Source organism: Diabrotica undecimpunctata, chromosome 7 (assembly GCF_040954645.1).
Source record: "Diabrotica undecimpunctata isolate CICGRU chromosome 7, icDiaUnde3, whole genome shotgun sequence".
In the NCBI taxonomy this organism is placed as follows: Eukaryota; Metazoa; Arthropoda; class Insecta; order Coleoptera; family Chrysomelidae; genus Diabrotica; species Diabrotica undecimpunctata.
The window spans coordinates 68951937-68974679 of record NC_092809.1 but is presented as its reverse complement, the minus strand read 5'-3'; the positions used below and the strand labels follow the sequence as shown (position 1 = coordinate 68974679).

Here is a 22743-nt window from a genome sequence, read left to right as displayed (position 1 = left end):
GAAGTGGCGCTCTTTATAAATTACTAAAGGTGTTTCCTATTTCCTTTTGTTTTGTTTGTCCCAAGTGATTCATGACCTTTTATTTCATTGTGTAGTTACCCCAATCTGACACCCTTTTCGTTCACTTATCTACGACCCCAGCTCTCCAGCTAACCTCAGTGCCGTTCGCACATATACCTAACGATTGTTTTGCTTGCCCTATCTTCGCCCCCATAGTTTCTGTCTCCAATTTTCCACCGCTATGTTCTTACCCTGAGGTAGGCAAAATATTATGTTACAAGCATAAAAAATATTTTATTCTGTGAAATATGTTTAATAACCCTTTAGGTGACAAAAAACTGGCAATTATATTTTTTAAGGTATTTTGTCTTGAACTGTGAAATGAGATTATAAGGAATATCGGTATCTGTATCTGTAGAGTAGGGAGGGCGAGTTAACTTTCACAGCACTTAGGACACAATTGACCCATTGTGCATCCTCCTAGGGAGCTGTCATCCTTAGCTCATTGTCCATCCTGCCATTTCTAGGAAGGTGAAAAAGTCACCAGGAGACATCTCTCTTATGTGGGCAGGTGTGGGCCAGGACTCGCCGAACGCGTACTCTCGTATTAACGATAACTCCGGGCATTCACATAGGACATGCTCTATAGTTTCGTCTTCTCGTTCACACTTCCTACATAGAGGTGTGCCTGCTAGCCCCAGTGTGTGGAGATGTTTGCTTAGTTGACAATGACCAGTTAAAAAACTAACTGCTAAACGAAGGTTTTTTCTGGTCATTCCCAAGTACCTACTTCTTTGATGTTGACTCTTCAAGGTTACTTAGTGTTACCCTGGCAAGTTTACATCCTTGCCCTTCTTCTTCATATCTTTTTACGGTTTACGTATGGTAGTGACATTTGACAAAGGAATATAAGGAATATAAAATAATTGTTGTTTACACAATTTATTCCAAAAAACAATTTTTTTAAGGTTGAGCTGATATTTTAATCCCAATAAACATTTATGATTTCTTCTTTTACATAAATATCAGTGGAATAATAATATCCAGCTAATGAAAAATATGAAACTTCTTCATACAATTATATATTAAAAATCACAAATATTTATACTTAAAAATTGTATGTCACTTTATGGATTAAGATATATGAAACGGTACAAAGCACCCCTTACATAGAGGCACATTACACAAATCATAATACTTCTTTTTTTTTCTTCGTACTGCATAAGCAAAATCGACGGTATGTATTGATCTTCCAACACTGATGGGCAAGAATTAGACCTTGTAGATAAATATAAATACCAAGGACATAAAATTATGTTTAGCAGGAATAATCAGACCCATAAAGTAAAGAGAAAAATCGGTCCTGGATGGGCAGCATACGGAAAACTAAGAGAAAATTTTAAAAGTGAGCTGCCCACATGCATGAAGAAAAAAGTTTTTGATCAGTGCGTCCTTTCAGTATAGACATATTAAGCAGAATCACTCACTTTGACAAAAGCTTTAGCTACCAAACTAAGAGTCACATAGAGACAATCTAATGATCCATGTTAGAAATAACTGCGACAGATAAAAATAACGAACAGATCAAGAGAAGAACTAAGTTGACTGACGTCAGCGAAAGGGTAGCCACCCTTAAATACAAATACGTAAGACACATAGCTAGAATGACAACAGGGCGATGGACAAAGATGTTATTGGAATAGAGACCAAGAAAAGACAAGAGAAGCATCGCGACGCATCGGTCGACCACCTAGATGATTAGCTGAAAATTTAAAAGAAGGCTAAATAAATCTAGATAAGAGCGACGCGACGCAAGATAGACTGGGTTGGAAATACGAGGCAGAAGCCTATATTTAGCAGTGGACTTGTGAGGCTGAATGATAGAAACGAAATAAAGTGGATAAATATAAGTATTTTAGTGAAATCAGATAACTAGTGTAGCAAAATACTGGGGTGTGTAGGAGGAGAGAGGTATAAGAAGAGTGGTCTATATATATGGGATAAAATAGATAACAATTAAGTAAAGAAGTATGGAAAAAAAAATATTGAACGGAATGTGGCTAGGCTAGCAATGTAGGCAAGAGAATGACCACTAGAAACTCAAGGATGGATACGGCCAATTTGCATGCCTTTTAAAGACAGTAAATTAGGAAAATATGTATGATGGATAGAAAAGAAGATAAGAAAAATGAATAGATATAAAGAAAATTAACAAAGAAAACAAATTGAGGGCGCCAGAAGAGGGATACTACTCTAAAAAGAGTAACGGTCACTCTTCCAGGTATCGTATACTGCTAATATTAATTAAAGTTGACTTAATAAACAAAAATGCTGTAAATGTAAAAAGGTAAGGAAATATTAATAAAAAAAATTATATGCAAAACAAATTCAAGTTTATTAAATATAACTTCTTAGATTCTGACAATCTCTAAGTTACCAAAAAGTATATGAAAATTTCACAATATAATATTTAAAAAAAAATGTTGAAAACAACTATAATAAAAAGTTGAAAACTAGACAGAATAACTCTGATATAGAGTGTACAACCTACATCTAGGTTAAAAAACAACCTTAAACAAAATAATGCTAACGTTGGAAGAACGTATAGCCAAGTAAATATATCATACTAACCTACAATATGACCAACAATATTGTTAAACACCTATAAATTCGAATACAAACAAAATAATATATAAATGGGAACAAGCCAAGTTAAACAATTGAAACCGTCTATTATCCTGAAGGGATAATAACCAGAGTTAATAACACAAGATGAAATATAATAGAAATTAGTTAAGTAAACAAATAATGAAATAATTAAAGTTAATAATGAAATAATTAAAGTTAATAAAGAAATAAATGGTTAATACAAAAAAACAATGGAAGATAATCTCTGGGTAGAATTTGAGCTCAAACTTACCGATACCTTACACCAAGGGGAGTTATATTAATTAATATATATATGTTATAAAAAAAAACCTATAACTGGTGAAACAAGATATATATATATATATATAGTTCTGAAGTAAAAACCAACTGTCCTCCTAGGTGAAACAGTTGTCTGGAAGGATACTCCCGAATGGCTTCGGTGTCCCAGCGAAGTCCTCCTTGAGGTCCGAAATTAGCACGGAGCTGGTGCTAATTGGCTCAGTTCCGATGATGACTGTCCTGCCCTACCTCTAGGTGCAGGATGGAGAAAAAAATGAGGGGGGAGTAGACAATACCCCCTGGCTTGTCCCAAATGACCCTGATTCTTATAGAGTTGAAGTGGTACTCTCCCTCGGATGTTCTGAGGGAAATTTATAATTCCATGGTAGGTGGCTGAAAACAATTCCCCGTTACTTCTAATCTCAACATTGATAAAAAGAAATCAAAGAAGAAGTGAGGAAAGTTTCTTTCAGCATAAGAAACCGGAGCAAAAAGATAATTATGGTAGATAAAAAACCCATCCAATCGGATGTAGCGTGACCTTGCTTCACATAGAGTAAAAATATAATGGCCTTGGACAAAATACTATATTAAAATATGAAATAATGAATCTGAATAATAGGATATAGATAAAATACTCTAATGTTTATAATATAAAAAAATTATTATTTACCAGAGAGCTACTTAATTCCGTGCTAGAAATCTCACTTCAACTCCCCGAGTTTCCGAAAACACCGTCAATTAAATTGTTATAGTTATACTTAGAATATTTAACTTCTTGGAGTGAAGGAAATTCTATGCATTAATTGGATTTTCTTTCGCTAACTACCACCTGTGTGTACCACTTCAAACTCCCGATCAAAAGTCAATTTTTAATTCACAGTTTCTTAACCAAGAGCCAGTTTCCACTCCCCCCTAATCTCCTGTCATCTCTCTGGTCCGCAATGGTACCAAATTAGAACAGAGTGACAACTTAAATTATTAACAATACACACTTAATGGGCAAATGAACACTTAAAGTTAGGCAACCCATACTACATCTCTGAAATTATTTTAATATAAATTGTTTATTATTTTAATTTAAATTGTAATAAAAGTAACGACTGTTACATTCCCCTACTAGTCGGGAAAAAAAAAATTTTAATCAAAAATTTTTTTTTTTTCATAAAATTAAAGTATCAATAACTAAGTGTACTGGCCTAACATTCCACGTTGATCTGCAAGTTTACACAAAAAAAAATAACCACGAACTAAAGATCACGGGAAAAAAAAATAATGGTCATGGCGCCAGACACCACAAACTCAGATGACTCAAAGTAAAAATCAAAGTCTCAATCGACAATATGCTTAAAAGCCAAATATTAACTAAATATACCAACTAAATTCTTGCTCACAAATAAATGTCGAATTGGGCACTAAATCCAAAATTGAACTATCCATGGACATCAGATTTATAAGACTAAGTATATCCAAGGACGAACAACCAGGCAAATGTATGAGCCAATTCAACCAATATCTCACCCGGAGATATACTAAACTAAGATCAAAGAAATCATAAACTAAATAGGTTAAGAACTGAACACTTAATCCAAAATTGAACTAACAATGGACACCAGATTCATAGTAATATATCCAGAGAAGAACAATCAAGAAGATTTATGGAGCAATTCTCACCAAACCAAATAACACAAATAGTAATCTAAATCGTAAACATACCAAAGTATATCAAAGGCGTAATAACCAACATAAATGTAAAATAGGACGCTTAATCCAAAGTCAGACTATCAATGGACACCAGATTCATAAAAGCATATCCAAAGAAGAACGACCAGGAAGATTTATGGACCCATTCACACCAATACTAAATCTCAAAACTAAATGAGGTCTACGTACACCCACATATGGTGATACGAACCTACATAACCAAATAAACCAAATAAGTGAGGAATCAGACACTGAATCCAAAATCGGACTATCGATGGACACCAGATTTATAAATAGAGCATATCCAAAGAAGAACGATCAGGAAAGGACCAATTCTCACTAATGCTAATAACTAAATTAGCTCTTACCCTCATCCGGTAATATGAGCCAATACCAACTAAGTAATTACAATAAAGCAAAATTTCCTAAAGTGTGAAGCAGCATCGTCACACTTATTCAGACTAAGTAATGTAATATGTAACTGAACTAAACCAAAGATAAAGATAAATACCTAAAGTCTAAAGTCTAAAATGGACTAAAGGAATTCAGAGGCTAAATAAATTTTGAGTGTGCTGGTATTCGCTAACTATAGCATGTGGCTACAACAGATGTATAAGAATAACCAGACACCGATAAAATCCCAATAGAAATCCTAAGAAAATATAAGTGGTGGACTTTTCCTATAATACCATTACTAACGAAAGAAAAAAATATGTCGAGAACAAGCAACCAATTTTGAACAAAACTGTAGATTTATAACAAGTTCTCGCAGCATGGAATTATCCGGGAATAGTCCTAAATCTAAACAGCAATTTATGCCTAAGGAAAGAAGTGGGATTACACTAAGAGAACAACTCATTTGTCTAAACTCTTAAATAATGAAAATGACTAACTTGACATGGGTAGGGATAGTTAAAGAAAAAAAAACATAACCTGAAGTAAGATAACTAATATGAACTAATTAAACTTCCCTATCAAGTTGTGAAAAGGTAACTGGAATATTTGGACAATCACACAAGAATGGTTAGGACATGTCGCGAGCATTTCCTGACCAGAAATATTATGAGGCATAAACATCTGCCTACTCTGCAATAAACACATATAGTACGAACCTAATTGAGCAGCAGTGATCAGTTGCTGAGCAACAATCTCGAACCCACGTATTCACTAAAGCTGAGTATTGACAGATTCATTGACAGAAAATTCAGAAGAATAAATAAGAAGAAATAAGAAGGACACCGGTCATCCTTACCTACTTCAAAATTCCAAACTAATTCCAGACCCATCCTGTATATGGAATCAGGACATAAATTATTGTAGAGTATTTAAGATTTTCGTGACAAGTGAGAATAAAGCAGATCAAAGATAAAAAAAAATCACATCTTTCCAAATTGGCAAATATTGAACAAATATATCAAAACAAATACTAAGGAATCAAATATCAAAAATATAACACACAATATATGATCCAGTAGTGTAACAACATAGTTCCATAGTTCCTTATCAGTAATAGGATTAACTATAAGTATAAACCTAAATATGTAAATATATACTAAACAACCCTCGTATCATATGAGGTTAAAAGGAGTAATTCTCCTGGGAAGATTAGTACTTAAGAATATTAATTCATTATAAAGTGCATCATTTATAATACAAAAAAAAATGGATAAGTCATACATACTAATTATCTAATAAGTTATAGAAGTCATTAACCAATGCCAAAAGATACAAAAAATAGCGGTGTACCTACGTTATTTGGTGATTAAGAAAATCTTAGACTAAAATGCAAAATATAATCAAAATAAGCTAAAGACAAACAGAGAAAGAGATTAGCTTAAACGAAAGTGTTAAGTTAGTCTTCTTCTGAGGATGAAGAACTAACCTCGTCGATGGTGTTATCAGGCAGTAAATCCTTTACATGAAATTGACCAATTCGTTTGTTGGACGAATTGTCCCTTAATTCATATACCAAAGGAGATATTACCCTTACAACCGTACACGGAATGTATTTCTGGCAAAATTTTGCCGAAATAGCATCACCTTTACTTGATTTTACAAAGTTTCTCTTTAAAACTCTATCGCCAACAAAGAATCGCAAATCTAAAGTATTTGATTGGTTATAAATATTATATGGTACAACCATAGACATATCATCATCATCAACAAACCTAAAAGTTGATACTGATAATGGAACTATTTCACTACTGTAATCATTAGAATTGTGTTTAACGCTACTGGGTAAAGAAGAATTGGTAGTTGACCATCTGTGATCACTTAAAACAGGCGGATTCAACGTTTCATGATTAGTAGTTAATTTCGGGACTGATTTGTGAAAAAAAATGTGGCCAAGTTATTAGCAACACACCACCAAGATCAAAATAGCCAGCAAAAATAATATATATATAATCAAATAAATACCTTAGTTATCTTACTAAAATACTCAAAATAATTTCTAGTTATATGTAAATTATAACTATTCTAAACCAAATATTAATATATATGCAACAATTAATAGTACCTATAAGTATAGTACTGTTGGCTGTAGGAATAAAAGTTTATATAATATACGATATAAGTATGTGTAGGTAAGTAAGTAAATATAAGTTTTCAATAAAAATACAAAATTCAACCTAGAATGTAAGTTGTACTACTATAACCTATCACTGAGGTCTCAAAATATTAATAACTAATAAATCTAATAAATAAACTAATAAATCAATACAGCAGTATAAGTATACCTGTTTAGTATTAATAAAAAATTTAAAGATAGAATAAATCAGCAATAATATGAGTAAAAAAAAGAAAAAGCAAAAATACAAAAACTCAAGTAAGAAAAAAAAAAGAAATCAGCTAAAAGCTACTGTCTTAAAACCAAAAACTTGGAAAAGGCCCCACGTTGGGCGCCAATGTAACAAAATACTGGGGTGTGTAGGAGGAGAGAGGTATAAGAAGAGTGGTCTATATATATGGGATAAAATAGATAACAATTAAGTAAAGAAGTATGGAAAAAAAAATATTGAACGGAATGTGGCTAGGCTAGCAATGTAGGCAAGAGAATGACCACTAGAAACTCAAGGATGGATACGGCCAATTTGCATGCCTTTTAAAGACAGTAAATTAGGAAAATATGTATGATGGATAGAAAAGAAGATAAGAAAAATGAATAGATATAAAGAAAATTAACAAAGAAAACAAATTGAGGGCGCCAGAAGAGGGATACTACTCTAAAAAGAGTAACGGTCACTCTTCCAGGTATCGTATACTGCTAATATTAATTAAAGTTGACTTAATAAACAAAAATGCTGTAAATGTAAAAAGGTAAGGAAATATTAATAAAAAAAATTATATGCAAAACAAATTCAAGTTTATTAAATATAACTTCTTAGATTCTGACAATCTCTAAGTTACCAAAAAGTATATGAAAATTTCACAATATAATATTTAAAAAAAAATGTTGAAAACAACTATAATAAAAAGTTGAAAACTAGACAGAATAACTCTGATATAGAGTGTACAACCTACATCTAGGTTAAAAAACAACCTTAAACAAAATAATGCTAACGTTGGAAGAACGTATAGCCAAGTAAATATATCATACTAACCTACAATATGACCAACAATATTGTTAAACACCTATAAATTCGAATACAAACAAAATAATATATAAATGGGAACAAGCCAAGTTAAACAATTGAAACCGTCTATTATCCTGAAGGGATAATAACCAGAGTTAATAACACAAGATGAAATATAATAGAAATTAGTTAAGTAAACAAATAATGAAATAATTAAAGTTAATAATGAAATAATTAAAGTTAATAAAGAAATAAATGGTTAATACAAAAAAACAATGGAAGATAATCTCTGGGTAGAATTTGAGCTCAAACTTACCGATACCTTACACCAAGGGGAGTTATATTAATTAATATATATTTATATGTTATAAAAAAAAAAACCTATAACTGGTGAAACAAGATATATATATATATATATATATATATATATATATATATATATATATATATATATATATATATATATAGTTCTGAAGTAAAAACCAACTGTCCTCCTAGGTGAAACAGTTGTCTGGAAGGATACTCCCGAATGGCTTCGGTGTCCCAGCGAAGTCCTCCTTGAGGTCCGAAATTAGCACGGAGCTGGTGCTAATTGGCTCAGTTCCGATGATGACTGTCCTGCCCTACCTCTAGGTGCAGGATGGAGAAAAAAATGAGGGGGGAGTAGACAATACCCCCTGGCTTGTCCCAAATGACCCTGATTCTTATAGAGTTGAAGTGGTACTCTCCCTCGGATGTTCTGAGGGAAATTTATAATTCCATGGTAGGTGGCTGAAAACAATTCCCCGTTACTTCTAATCTCAACATTGATAAAAAGAAATCAAAGAAGAAGTGAGGAAAGTTTCTTTCAGCATAAGAAACCGGAGCAAAAAGATAATTATGGTAGATAAAAAACCCATCCAATCGGATGTAGCGTGACCTTGCTTCACATAGAGTAAAAATATAATGGCCTTGGACAAAATACTATATTAAAATATGAAATAATGAATCTGAATAATAGGATATAGATAAAATACTCTAATGTTTATAATATAAAAAAATTATTATTTACCAGAGAGCTACTTAATTCCGTGCTAGAAATCTCACTTCAACTCCCCGAGTTTCCGAAAACACCGTCAATTAAATTGTTATAGTTATACTTAGAATATTTAACTTCTTGGAGTGAAGGAAATTCTATGCATTAATTGGATTTTCTTTCGCTAACTACCACCTGTGTGTACCACTTCAAACTCCCGATCAAAAGTCAATTTTTAATTCACAGTTTCTTAACCAAGAGCCAGTTTCCACTCCCCCCTAATCTCCTGTCATCTCTCTGGTCCGCAATGGTACCAAATTAGAACAGAGTGACAACTTAAATTATTAACAATACACACTTAATGGGCAAATGAACACTTAAAGTTAGGCAACCCATACTACATCTCTGAAATTATTTTAATATAAATTGTTTATTATTTTAATTTAAATTGTAATAAAAGTAACGACTGTTACACTAGGCTCTGGAAAACTAGCTGCAGGTAGTCGTATTGTATACTTCCCAGGAAAGAAACAAATAGAAGACACTAGACTGAAATTAAAAAAGTTTACGAGGGTGATAAAGTCAACGGTTAATATTGATAAATAAAAGGATAAACCAAACAACACAACTGGTCAACATAATAAAAAACGAAAGCTATATTATTTTGGTCATATTATGAGGCACCCTGAAAAAATATGACATATCAGCTATAGCTATTTTTTGTAAAGTTCAAAAAAACCTTCTATTGAATAAATTGTTTCGACTTTTGAAAAAAAAAACAAAACACAGATTACAAATAGGCGTCGTCGTCGATTGGACCAAAACACTGTTGGACGTTATATGTATATTTGTGTCCTTTTTAGACGATTTCTTTTAATAAAATTAAGTGGATTCTATCGTTTTAACTACTTTGTTCAGTTAGCGTCCAACAGCTCGAAATTTCAGGTTTCAGATAATATGGTAACCAAAAGTGTTCAAAAGCTTTCATTCGAGGGATACTCGAATAAAAGCGACAATTGAAAGTAATAATGATTTCTTATCACTAATAAAGAAAGATGCCAGGAATAAATGAGAAACTTTATATAAAAGTATTACTAATGCTCATTCACAGTCACAGTCACTATTATTTCAATTTATCCAAATCTGCCCAATAGCATTCCTCATCTAACCTTTTCTCCTTTCAAATCATATGCTTTTACTGTTATTATAATTAAAATCCTTCATGTTTACTTTCCAGCCCATCTATCTAAAAAAGGAATATTTCAAAGCCCCTTTTTTGAGTTTAGCAAATCTTCAGTGGAAGACATAAATAACATATTTTTCGAATGTACCAAGCACATAAGATCATCTAAAGAGTTATTCATCTAAAATTTTGAGGTAGTCATTTTATTTTAACTCCGTAATATTTCATTAATAAGATTTGTGACTAACAAACACAGTTTGAAGCCAAACCTCTTCACCACACATACATAATAATGGCGCCCTGGCTATAAATGTTGTTGCTCTGATTTATGCGCAAAATGAACATTTTCTGTGACGTATAAAGTTTAAATTTAATGAGTCTCTCATTGAACAAAGTTTTCAAACTTAAATACTATTTTAATAGTGTAAAATAATAAACAGTGGAATTTATAGAAAATTATGAAACATAAAAATCTGTCATATAAATTGAAAGTTAGAATTTACTAAATATTTTTACATACGCACTACACGATACTTTTCACTTCACATCGAGAATATATATTTTTTTTCTTGTTTTCATTATTGTATTATTTTTCTAACGTTCCTCTGCGCATTGTTTAGGTGCTTCGTGATTTTTAGCCACTCTCCTTCTACTTACGTAACCATATAAACACCTCGTATCTAACCACCAAAACTTTGACGTATATATTACGCTTTACACATACTACATAAAAATAATTCAAAAAATTGACTTACCAGTTCCAACAGGATTATCAACAAATAAAACGTTTACCCATTGAACCCACGTATGTTTTCGTGGTTTTAGTGTGTGATCCCAGGGACCTATTTCAGCAAAGTTACCGTACCCGCTTGAAGAACATCCTGGTCCACCCTGTAGCCATATTATTAGAGGTCTATCTGTGGGTTGAGTAACGTTTGCTGTGGTATAGTGCAACCACCAAAATAATTTGGCACCAGGTCTTACTTTAGATAAGCCCCATTCTTGATTCGTTGGTCCAAAACCTTTTTTTCCTAAATATTAAATAAAAAACGAGTTATTGATTTACCTTAGTTGTTTGCTATTAATATGAAGAAATTTTCTAAAAATGTAAGTATTCATAGAAGAACTAATTTTAGTGTAAATCTGAAAATGAGATGCGTGCTGTGGATAATATTTTCATTTGCTGTCTATGAATCTGCTTTTTAATAGAAACAGCACAAATTGGCACAAACAGAAACAACCCCTAGTCTGCTGCATATGGTAGATGATCAAAGGGTGTAAAGTATCCCCGGGAGGAATAGTCTAAATATTTTAAAACCGAGCTTTAAGATTGCTAAATGAAACGTTAGAAGCCTGTTCGATACGGAAAAACTCGCAAATGCATGCCACGAGATGAAACGTTTGGGAATACAGATAATGGGTTTAAACGAAGTTAAATTGCCAGGTTTAGGGAAAGTTTAAACCATGGAGAAAGATTTTTATTCCTTTGGTAATAATTCCTTGGAAGTAATTTTAGAAGTGTTTGAATACAAGAATGCTGTTACAAACTTGGTGCCATTTTTTGACCAATGTCTACAAATTCAACTCTCCGGAATTACAGTAAAGTAAACATAAGCAACCTTCAGATGTATGCCTCTACGGCCAATAAGCACATAGTAGAGCTTGAAGCATGAAAAGCGGAGGTAGAAAACTTATAATAATGATCAAAAAACGAGATCTAACCTTTAACCTTTAACTTAGGCTAAGGCTAAGTTGAGTAAAAAGAAGGTTTCTGGATTGATGGGAGACTATGGACTGGGTGTAACGATCTACGAGGCAGACGGACTGACCAACAACACAACATGGTAACAACAAATACACGGGTTAAATTACATTTCCCCAGATTATCCCAGATTAATAGAATCATTGCGTTCAAAGACGTAAACGTCCTGTGAAAAACGATTAAAGGTCGATTTATAAATATCCGTGCCATGTCCGTTCCGTGTCAGTGCCGAGTCCGGGTATTTTTAATGTTTAAATCGCATAAAGGTTGGACTCAGTCGCAATGGGATTCAATACAATGAAGTGATGAGTCCAGATTTGAAGTGTGTGTTGGAAACAGTAGGAATCGCATCATCGCAGGAAAAATGAAGCTTTCCATCCCGACTGTCTGAAGGGAAAAGTCAAATTTCCTGCATCTGTCATGATCTAGGGCAGCATGTCGTCTAAAGGTGTGGGAGGGTTACATTTTATCGATGGGATTGTAAACACGGACAAATATTTGAATATTTTAGAAGAATCTCTTTTACCGATTATTGAGCACGGTTTAACATCAGCGGAAGATTTTGTCTTCCAACAGCATGGCGCAGGTTTTCATACCCCAAAAAAGAGTTTAAAATAGATTGAAGACCATAGCATACCACTTCTGGAGTATTTTTCTAACAGTCCCGATTTGTGTCCAATAGAGACTTTGTGGCGCGAAATGAAAAAAGCTTTGAGAAAACATCCTGCCAGGTCCGTCAACGAATTAAAGAAAAAATTGCAAGAAATATCGGATTCGGTTACATTGGAATTTTGTTAGGACTTGGGAAACTATGCCTTAAAGAATTTTGGATGCCATTAAAAATAAAGGGGATGTAACCCAGTGGTAAACTTTTACATTTTTTTTGTTAATATTACATATTCTATGTGTTTTTTTAAGTTATTATTATTCTGTTTAATCAATAGTTTTCATAACGTTATAAAATATTTTCTATAATAAGAAATTTTTTTTTTTTTTTTATTTCAACTTTAACGTGCTCGGCTACTATGGCCACTTACACAGGTACTATAACATGAATTTTCATTACACAAACATTAAGTGTTACATTAAGAATATGTTACAATAATACGGAATGATAATAATATGTTATACAATGTATAAATTAAAATCTAATTATATTTTTTTATATAAGTGTTCATCTCTAAGGAATTGCAGCACAGCTTTTATTTGGTCAGGGTTGTTTAGGATATCTCGTACTTCACTTTTGAGTTTGTATTGTAATCTTCTGGCCAAATGTTGATGGCATTCAGTGAGAATATGTTTGATTGTCAAATATGATTGACAGATTTGACAGGAGGGACGGATGCTAGAGGACATTAGGTAGCCGTGTGTGAGTTTTGAATGTCCTATCCGAAGTCGTCTTATCACAATGAGATCTCGTCTTGAGAGGGCTGAATAGTCAAATGTAGGCTGACTGGTTATTAACGGTTGTATTTCGTGTAAGATCGAACGGTTAGAGTTCCAATGCTGCTGCCAAAGGAGTCTGGTTCTTCTTTTAATATATGATTTTAGGTCCTTACAAATTTGAATTTTATCGGTGATTTCAGGTGATGCTGTAGCAAGTTTAGCATAGTGATCTGCAGTTTCATTGCCTTCTATACTAATATGAGATGGCAGCCAGATTATGGTAACTGTTACGTTTTGGGACAAGATAATTTGGTAAGAGTCTAGGATCTTTTGGACGATTGGATGATCAGTAAATATATTTTTGATAGAATAGATTGATGCTAAAGAGTCTGTGCATATGGCAACCTGCTTATTAGGTGAAGATATATGGTTAAAAGCTTGCAATATACTAAATAACTCGCCAGTATAAACGCTGCTGATGGCTGGTATAAGTGATGACTTAATTAGTGAATGAGAGGTTGTAACAGAGCAGCCTACTCCTGTGTCATTTTTTGAGGCATCCGTGTATAATATTAGGTCGTATTTATTTGTATCTATAATGTCTTTAAATGCATTTATAATGATCTCTTTCGGATGTTTATTTTTATCGAAGTTGGTGAGCGAGGTGTTAAATTTGGGCGTGGACATGATCCAAGGAGGAGATGGAGGGAGATAAAGAGGACGGGTATGTGTAAGAGAGATATCATTAAGTGTCTGTGCTAAAATTAGTGGAATAGGTTTTATTGGTGGTAAGAAATTGGTATTGTGTAAATTATACGTGGACATTACAAATAAGGGATGCACTGGATTAGAGGGGTTAGCTGATACCGATGCTGCATAAGAGAGTAGCAGTTGTTTTCGTCTTATACAACGAGGTGATTCGTTAGCTTCGCAATAAAGATAATCTACAGGACTAGATCGAAAAGCGCCAATACAAAGACAAAGGGCTGTGTTGTGAATTGAGTTTAGAAGGTTAATATATGTTTTGGAGGCGGATATATATATGTGACAACCATAATCTAGCTTGGAGCGTATTAGTGATCTGTATATTTTAAGAAGTGAGTTTTCATCAGATCCCGAATAATGATGTGATAGAGTTTTTATTATGTTTAGTCTTATGCTCGTTTCTCCTTTAATTGCAAATATATGTTGCTTCCAAGTTAGTCGTGAATCAAACGTTAATCCGAGAATTTTGCATTGTTTAGCAACAGGAAGAGGGACATTGTTGATCAAAATAAGTGGAGATGGAGAAGGGGGACGTCTACTAAAGTTTATAATTTTAGATTTAACATAGGATAAAGATAACCCCATGTCACTAGTTTTTTTTTTAAAGTGTGTCAACAGCAGTTTGAATACGCTTAGAGGTGGTAAAAGAGTTTTGTCCATGACAGTAAATTACTAGATCATCAGCATACATGATATGTTTAATAGTGGAAATGAGGTGAGAGAATACATCACTTATTGCTAGATTAAAAAGTATAGGACTTAGTACCGATCCCTGAGGTGCGCCATCAGTTTGAGTATGAGTAGAAGATAAAATACCGTTGACAGAGACTCTGAACGATCTAGAAGATAGAAAATTTCGTATGAAGTTAAATATATTACCATTAATATTAAGAAGGATAAGTTTGTTTAATATACATTGCCTACTTATAGTGTCAAAATCACCTTCAATATCAAATATGGCAGCTACGACTTCTTGTCTTTTGTTTAAGGCCTCTGATATATGAGTTTGGAGGATTACAAGGTTGTCTTGGGTTGAACGGTTCTGGCGAAATCCTGACTGTTCACTAGCAAGTATCTTATGTTTTTCAATGAACCATAGGAGTCTTTTATTAATCATTTTTTCTAATATTTTGCACATCGTACAAGTTAGTGATATAGGTCTATAAGAGTTGGCCAAGGAACGTTCTAGGTTAGGCTTTTTAATGGGTATTACGATAGAGGTTTGCCATTGATTGGGAAATTGGTTAAATGACCAGATTAAATTATACATCTCAAGTATTTTGAGTAGGCTACAGTGTGAGAGCTTCTTGAATAATATGTAAAGAATGTCGTCAGGATCAGCGGCATTGTTTTTACAAGTTTGAATAACTGATACTAGTTCTTCAAAAAGAAAGGGAGAATTAAGATGTGTGATGTCCATTATTGTTTCGGGTGAGGAACAGGGTGGGGCGTTAGGTAATGGTTTTCGTAAGGAGGTATCTATTTTCCTTTTGAATTTAGTGTCGAAGTGCGTTGCTAGGGTTTTACCGATTTCTTGATTATCAGTGATTGTAGTGTTATTTACAGCAATACTAGAGATTTTGAGGTTGGTGTTGTTTCCTTGGATTTGCCTAATCTTTTTCCAGAGATCCGCCGGATTGGTGCTTGAATTAATAGAGGATACATAATTTCTCCAAGATGATTTTTTACTTTGTTTTATAATAAATCGGGCTTTGGCTCTGGTTTTCTTTAGTTCAATAAGATTCTCCAGATTTTTGTTTTTACGGTAATTTTTAAGAGCTAATTTTTGTTGTTCTGTTGCAGTTTGGCAAGATGTATTCCACCAAGGTACTGCCTTTCTTTTATGGGAAATACTATTTTTGCCTATGTGCAAATTTGCAGCTTTAATTATGGAATCTGTGATTAATAATAGATTATTGTTAATATTGTCGGATAGGGATAGAGAAGGTAAGGTGTTATTTGTTTGTGAAGTATAGTCTATCCAGTCGGCATTTTTTAGCCGCCAGAAGTTTCTGGTTATAGCAGAATGACGGTATTAGATTTTTGTTTTGATAAAGTGCAGCAACAACCGTTGATACGTATTTCGACCTCCTTAAGTCTCTTCAGAACGGTATAGCCACTGCTCTGAACCAAAACAAAAATCTTTCCCGTCCTAGACAATAGTTATTAAAATAACTATATACAGACGTAACTACGCCATCTAAAAACAAAAAGAGAAATCAAACGATTTCTACTTAGCGAAACCGAATTCAAATCTTAACCACTGTGTTTCCTAAAATTTGCGAAACAAACAGCTGGATGAATTAATCGGCAAGGGAATCTAAAATTGCATTCCACAAGCAGTTCATCCTAGTCAAAATTCGTAGTGAATTCAGTTTCTCGTACTTCCAACGAAGTAAATAACAAAACAGAATGACGGTATTAGATTTTTGTTTTGATAAAGTGCAGCAACAACCGTTGATACGTATTTCGACCTCCTTAAGTCTCTTCAGAACGGTATAGCCACTGCTCTGAACCAAAACAAAAATCTTTCCCGTCCTAGACAATAGTTATTAAAATAACTATATACAGACGTAACTACGCCATCTAAAAACAAAAAGAGAAATCAAACGATTTCTACTTAGCGAAACCGAATTCAAATCTTAACCACTGTGTTTCCTAAAATTTGCGAAACAAACAGCTGGATGAATTAATCGGCAAGGGAATCTAAAATTGCATTCCACAAGCCGTTCATCCTAGTCAAAATTCGTAGTGAATTCAGTTTCTCGTACTTCCAACGAAGTAAATAACAAAACAGAATAACGGTATTAGATTTTTGTTTTGATAAAGTGCAGCAACAACCGTTGATACGTATTTCGACCTCCTTAAGTCTCTTCAGAACGGTATAGCCACTGCTCTGAACCAAAACAAAAATCTTTCCCGTCCTAGACAATAGGTATTAAAATAACTATATACAGACGTAACTACGCCATCTAAAAACAAAAAGAGAAATCAAACGATTTCTACTTAGCGAAACCGAATTCAAATCTTAACCACTGTGTTTCCTAAAATTTGCGAAACAAACAGCTGGATGAATTAATCGGCAAGGAAATCTAAAATTGCATTCCACAAGCCGTTCATCCTAGTCAAAATTCGTAGTGAATTCAGTTTCTCGTACTTCCAACGAAGTAAATAACAAAACAGAATGACGGTATTAGATTTTTGTTTTGATAAAGTGCAGCAACAACCGTTGATACGTATTTCGACCTCCTTAAGTCTCTTCAGAACGGTATAGCCACTGCTCTGAACCAAAACAAAAATCTTTCCCGTCCTAGACAATAGTTATTAAAATAACTATATACAGACGTAACTACGCCATCTAAAAACAAAAAGAGAAATCAAACGATTTCTACTTAGCGAAACCGAATTCAAATCTTAACCACTGTGTTTCCTAAAATTTGCGAAACAAACAGCTGGATGAATTAATCGGCAAGGGAATCTAATTCATCCAGCTGTTTGTTTCGCAAATTTTAGGAAACACAGTGGTTAAGATTTGAATTCGGTTTCGCTAAGTAGAAATCGTTTGATTTCTCTTTTTGTTTCTGGTTATAGTTTGTTCATGGTTGGAGATATCAGATGATACAAATATTGGAAAGTGGTTGCTGTCATATAGATCATCGAAAGTTTTCCAAGTTAGTGAAGTATATGTTTTTGGGTCGCTAAAACTAAGATCTATCGCCGAAAATGTGCCAGAGGAAAAGTTCAGATGCGTATTAGAGCCTGTATTTAGTAGACAGGAGCCTGTGCAATTGATAACGTTTTCTATAGTTTTACCTTTGCCATTAGTATGGTTTGACCCCCACATAAAGTTATGAGCATTGAAGTCACCTACTAGAATATATGGAATGGGGAGCTGATATATAAGATTTAGAATTTCAATTTCTTTAAGGGGGTAGTTAGGAGGAATGTAAACACTGCATATCGTAAGTTTATTAGGACACCAAGTAGTTACGGCGATAGCCTCGAGTTCGGTGGTGATGAGAAGATGGGATGAATATATTTCACTTATATATAAATAAAATATATAAATAAAAATAAAAATAAAATAGATGTCCCGCCACTGGCTCTGTCACAATTAGTTCTGATATAATGATATCCTTCGAACTTTTTTAGTGTGGGAAGCTTAGATATTTTTGAGTTCGTTTCTTGTAGACATATGATATCGGGTTGTTTTTCTGTCACTAGTTGTTGGATTCTTTCCATACGGGGAAAGAACCCATCGCAGTTCCATTGGATTAAATTGAAGGTGAATCTTGAGTTGAAGGGGTAAGGGGCAACTGAGATGGTTGTTCTGGCTGTTGGGAGAGAAGGGTTTTGGTTTCATCATTGGTTAGGAGTTCAGATGAGACGCTGATATTATCAGAGTCATCTGGGTTTAGCTGTCTTTTGATTTTCTTTTGAAGTCTCGTAAGTCGATTTTTAAGGGATCTTTCCTTAGTTTCTGAATGGAGAACGGTTGTGTCATGTAATAATCCTTCAATATTTGACGTAAAAACAAAAGCTTTATTAAGTGGACTAGGATTACCATGTGTATTTTCTAGGAAAGCAATAAACTGAGTCTCGGTCAAAGTTAGACCAGATGGATTATTTTTATAAATGGCCGCTACGGATTGTAGTGAACTAGCTGATAGATTATGTTCCTCTAATTTTGTAGTTTTTTTTTTCTTGTGAGGTTTGGAGATAGTGTTTGTTTTTGTGGATAACGGAGGAAGCATTTGGTTAGACGCTGGTTCGGGTGTACTTGCTGAAGATAATAAAGAAGGAATATCAGAATTGCTGTCTGTTGATATAGCTCTTTTTTGTCCTTGTGTGGGTGGAATTGATGGGTGTATAGTTTCAGTATCTATTTCAGTGTGGGTTTCTGTGCAATTTAAAGTAGTTAGGTCTGATTGAACAGGAGTGTTTACGTCAGAAATTATATCAGTAATTTCAGATGTAGAGGGCTCTAGATGGGGTAGTTCAGTTTGAGAAAAAGTAGTTGGATTATTGGTACATGAGTCAGCGGTATGTCCGACCTCTTTACATAAAAAACAATGCAATTTATCCGTAGAAATAAATATTCTATAAGGTGTGTTTTCGTATGTAATAACGAAGTTTCTATCTACTGAAAAGTTCTCTTTATCGGGGATAATATACGTTACTCTTCGGAAGCTCATTATGTGTGCATAACCTTCTCCGAGTGCACCTCATTTCACAAATGACACAGGAGAGACCAGCTGTAATCCAATATCTTTAAGGGCTTTCTCAATTATGGAATGTGGAATTGAAGAAGATACGTTAGATATAAGAAGGCGTTTAGCTGGGGTGATAAGTCTTCTGATGGGAACTACTGTAGAGTTGATAGAGATATTTTGATGTGTTTTTAGAAGGTTATCGACAACTGTAGGTGAGGAAAGATAAATACAGATGCGGTTATTTGGAATACGTGATGCAAAGGTAATGTTTTTTGGGATAACAATGTCCCCTATAGCTTTAACATAGTCAAATAAAACAGTATTTGGAATAGCATGCATTAAAATGGCTTGCTCCTTACGTGGGAAAGTAGGAGGTGGAGGTTTGGATAAAGTAGCAGCGACATATGATTTTGTGGGGAGGACTTGTGGAGTTGTGAGGTTTTGATTTGAGTTCATTTTTGTGAGTGTTCCTGGATACCAAAAACACTTCACTTAATTTTTAGTATTGCAACAGTCGTCCTATTAGGACACTGTGGATAAAATAATAGGAATATAACAGTTACCTGTATCTGTAGTTTTCCTTCAGTTGAATATAATAATATTATAGTCCAATAATAATTGCTGTTTCCATAACACACAAAATAATTCGAATTATCACATCACAAGGTAATGTTTACTCGTTGGCTACCTCAATGGGAATCTTGAATACTAATTAATTGTAATATAACTATTAAATACTGTTTAATATGCACACAATTATTAAAAACTAATAGGAGAACTTTTAATTATCAAGTTTAACTTTGACAGTTATTTGACATTTTTTCAATAAGAAAATTTAAAAATGTTGTTTATTACACTAAAATTTCTTAAATTTACTCTGCGCTTTTATTTTTGTTCTCTTAAATTTAATTTTCTTATCAATCTAATATTGGGCTAGCTGATATGGGAAGGGGCTCGTAATTAAATAATTAAATTATTTCAAGATGACAGGCTAAATATACAACGCAATGTGATTCAAGAAAGATCAGAAGTCTTAAAAATAATATAAGAGGTCCTCATCAGTGATTTTAGTTATTCTTACTGACTATACTAAAATTTATACTACTGGTGAAATACCTGAGGAATGGCTTAAGTCTCTATTATAGCAAATCCGAAGAAGTAGCTTGCAAAAAACGTGACAAATATAGGTTAATTAGTCTAACAAGTCACACATTGAACATTTTTCTTCGCATTATCCATGGAAAATTAAAAATTTATTGCTCAAGAGAATTAGATGAAACCCAGTTTTTTGGAATACGCTGGGTGCACGTAAGGCTCTTTTTGGCTCAAATGTACTTAATCAAAAATACTGCGACTAACGCAAAGATATTTGTATGGCTTTCATGGATTACAAAAAAGCTTTCGATAGGGTACAGCATGGAACGCTTTTAAACATATTAAGAACCAAAAGGATTGATGGTAGAGACATATATACCATAGAAAGCTTGTAATGCAAGCAGAAATCCGTCGTACAAGTCAATGAAATATTAATGTGAATGGCGAATGTTACATTCAAAGAGGCAAACAGGGATGCACTCTACCCCCGCTGTTATTTAATATCTACTCGGATATAATTTTCAAACAGGCTTTGTAAGGTAATTACTTTGGAATCAAAATACATGGTGAACTGATTAATAATCTTAGGTACGCTGCCGACAGTGTTATCTGATGCATTAGTATCCTGGTCCGTCAATAGTTATTGGATTGCGTAAACACGACATCAAGAGAATTGTTTCTAAAAATGAATACTTCTAAGACAAAATGCTTCGCTGCAAATAAAACAACATAATGCTAAGAGATTTAGTTACTTTAAATATTCTGAGTTTGTAAGTTCTAGCTTTTTAAGCTTGTTATCCACTTTTTCTACTTTTTTAGCATTTTATTCTGATTTTTCCTGTTTCTTTGTAATGTTCTTCCACTTTATATTCCATACGCTTCTATTAGTGCATATGCTGCATATTACCGGCCCCTGCTATAATATTTATCCATTTTACAAGGTTTTTTAAATGATACGACTTGATAGGTAAGTAGAGTTAACAGGAACAAGTATTTTTAGTTAAGAAAGCAACCTTCAGTCGACCTTATCAGTTATTTCTTAAATGTCTTAACCTACTGCACTACAATTTTTTGTTGTATGAGCTATTTCTGATTAAAGTTAATCTGACATTATCCAATTCTATAATGTTCTTCGAAATGATTTGGTTTAGATTATCGAGTGAAACTATTTGTTTTATTGTGTTTTGTAGCAGTCGCTTTAGTATAGGTAGTACGATTTAAGCACCATAAAAACAGTTTCTGTTATTCCAGGTTTGACAATTATGGTAATTTCAAAGACTTTCTACTACAGATATGCCTAGCGGTAAAATATAATAAATTTTAATGATATAGTTTTAGTATTCTTTAAAATCAGCTCGTAAATAGATCGTGTATCATGATATGATTTATTACTCAACGCATAGCCATAGAGTTTTATTTTATGACTAATAATTTTTACTATTCATTATATTTCTGCGATTTTATTTTTATGGGATATTAAAAATTTTAAATTCCAGATTGATTGGATTTAATTTACACTAAAAAATTAAAAAATTCAAATATTTCTAAGCAAAACGATTCAAATTGATAAGGTATGCATGATGTCAACTGTCAGGTCTTCTACATTTTTACAGCAGATTTTTTATATATTTCTATTCGTTTCGATAGCCGGCTCATAAATTGCATTACTTGCATACTAATTACATACTAATACTCCTAGAGTTTTCACATTTCTTTATAATATTGAAATGATATGCGCTTTGTTCCATTCTTCCGGTATTTTTTTTATTTTATTGCTGGTGTAAACATTTGATGTATAATTTTGTGACCTTTTTTGGCTTTATTTTTGATTGATTTATTTACTATTTCTCCTTGACAGTCCAATGTATGGTTTTTATAGATTTTTGTCTTTGATAATGTTATTTTATTCTATTAGTTATTTTGATCTTGTTATGGCAGCTTTTCTGTGTCAGTTTTCTTCTGTCTATAGCTCTTTATACCTTCCCAGTCCCATTCCTCTTCTGTTCTATATTAAAGTACGATCTTTTTGTTTGTATTGTTTCTTAAGGATTTTAATATTTTTCAAGATTCATATCGTCTAATTCCTCTTAAACATTGTTTAATGTGTGCGTAGATTC

General features: G+C 33.2%; 1 protein-coding gene across 1 annotated transcript in view; it reads right to left on the bottom strand.

Moving 5' to 3' along the window:
• Positions 1–22743, bottom strand: part of LOC140445462 (retinoid-inducible serine carboxypeptidase-like) — a 60346-nt gene that overhangs the window by 25602 nt on the left and 12001 nt on the right. The window contains exon 2 of the mRNA XM_072537492.1: positions 11161–11436. Within this exon, the coding sequence (XP_072393593.1) occupies positions 11161–11436 (276 nt within the window). The remainder of the gene's footprint in view (positions 1–11160; positions 11437–22743) is intronic.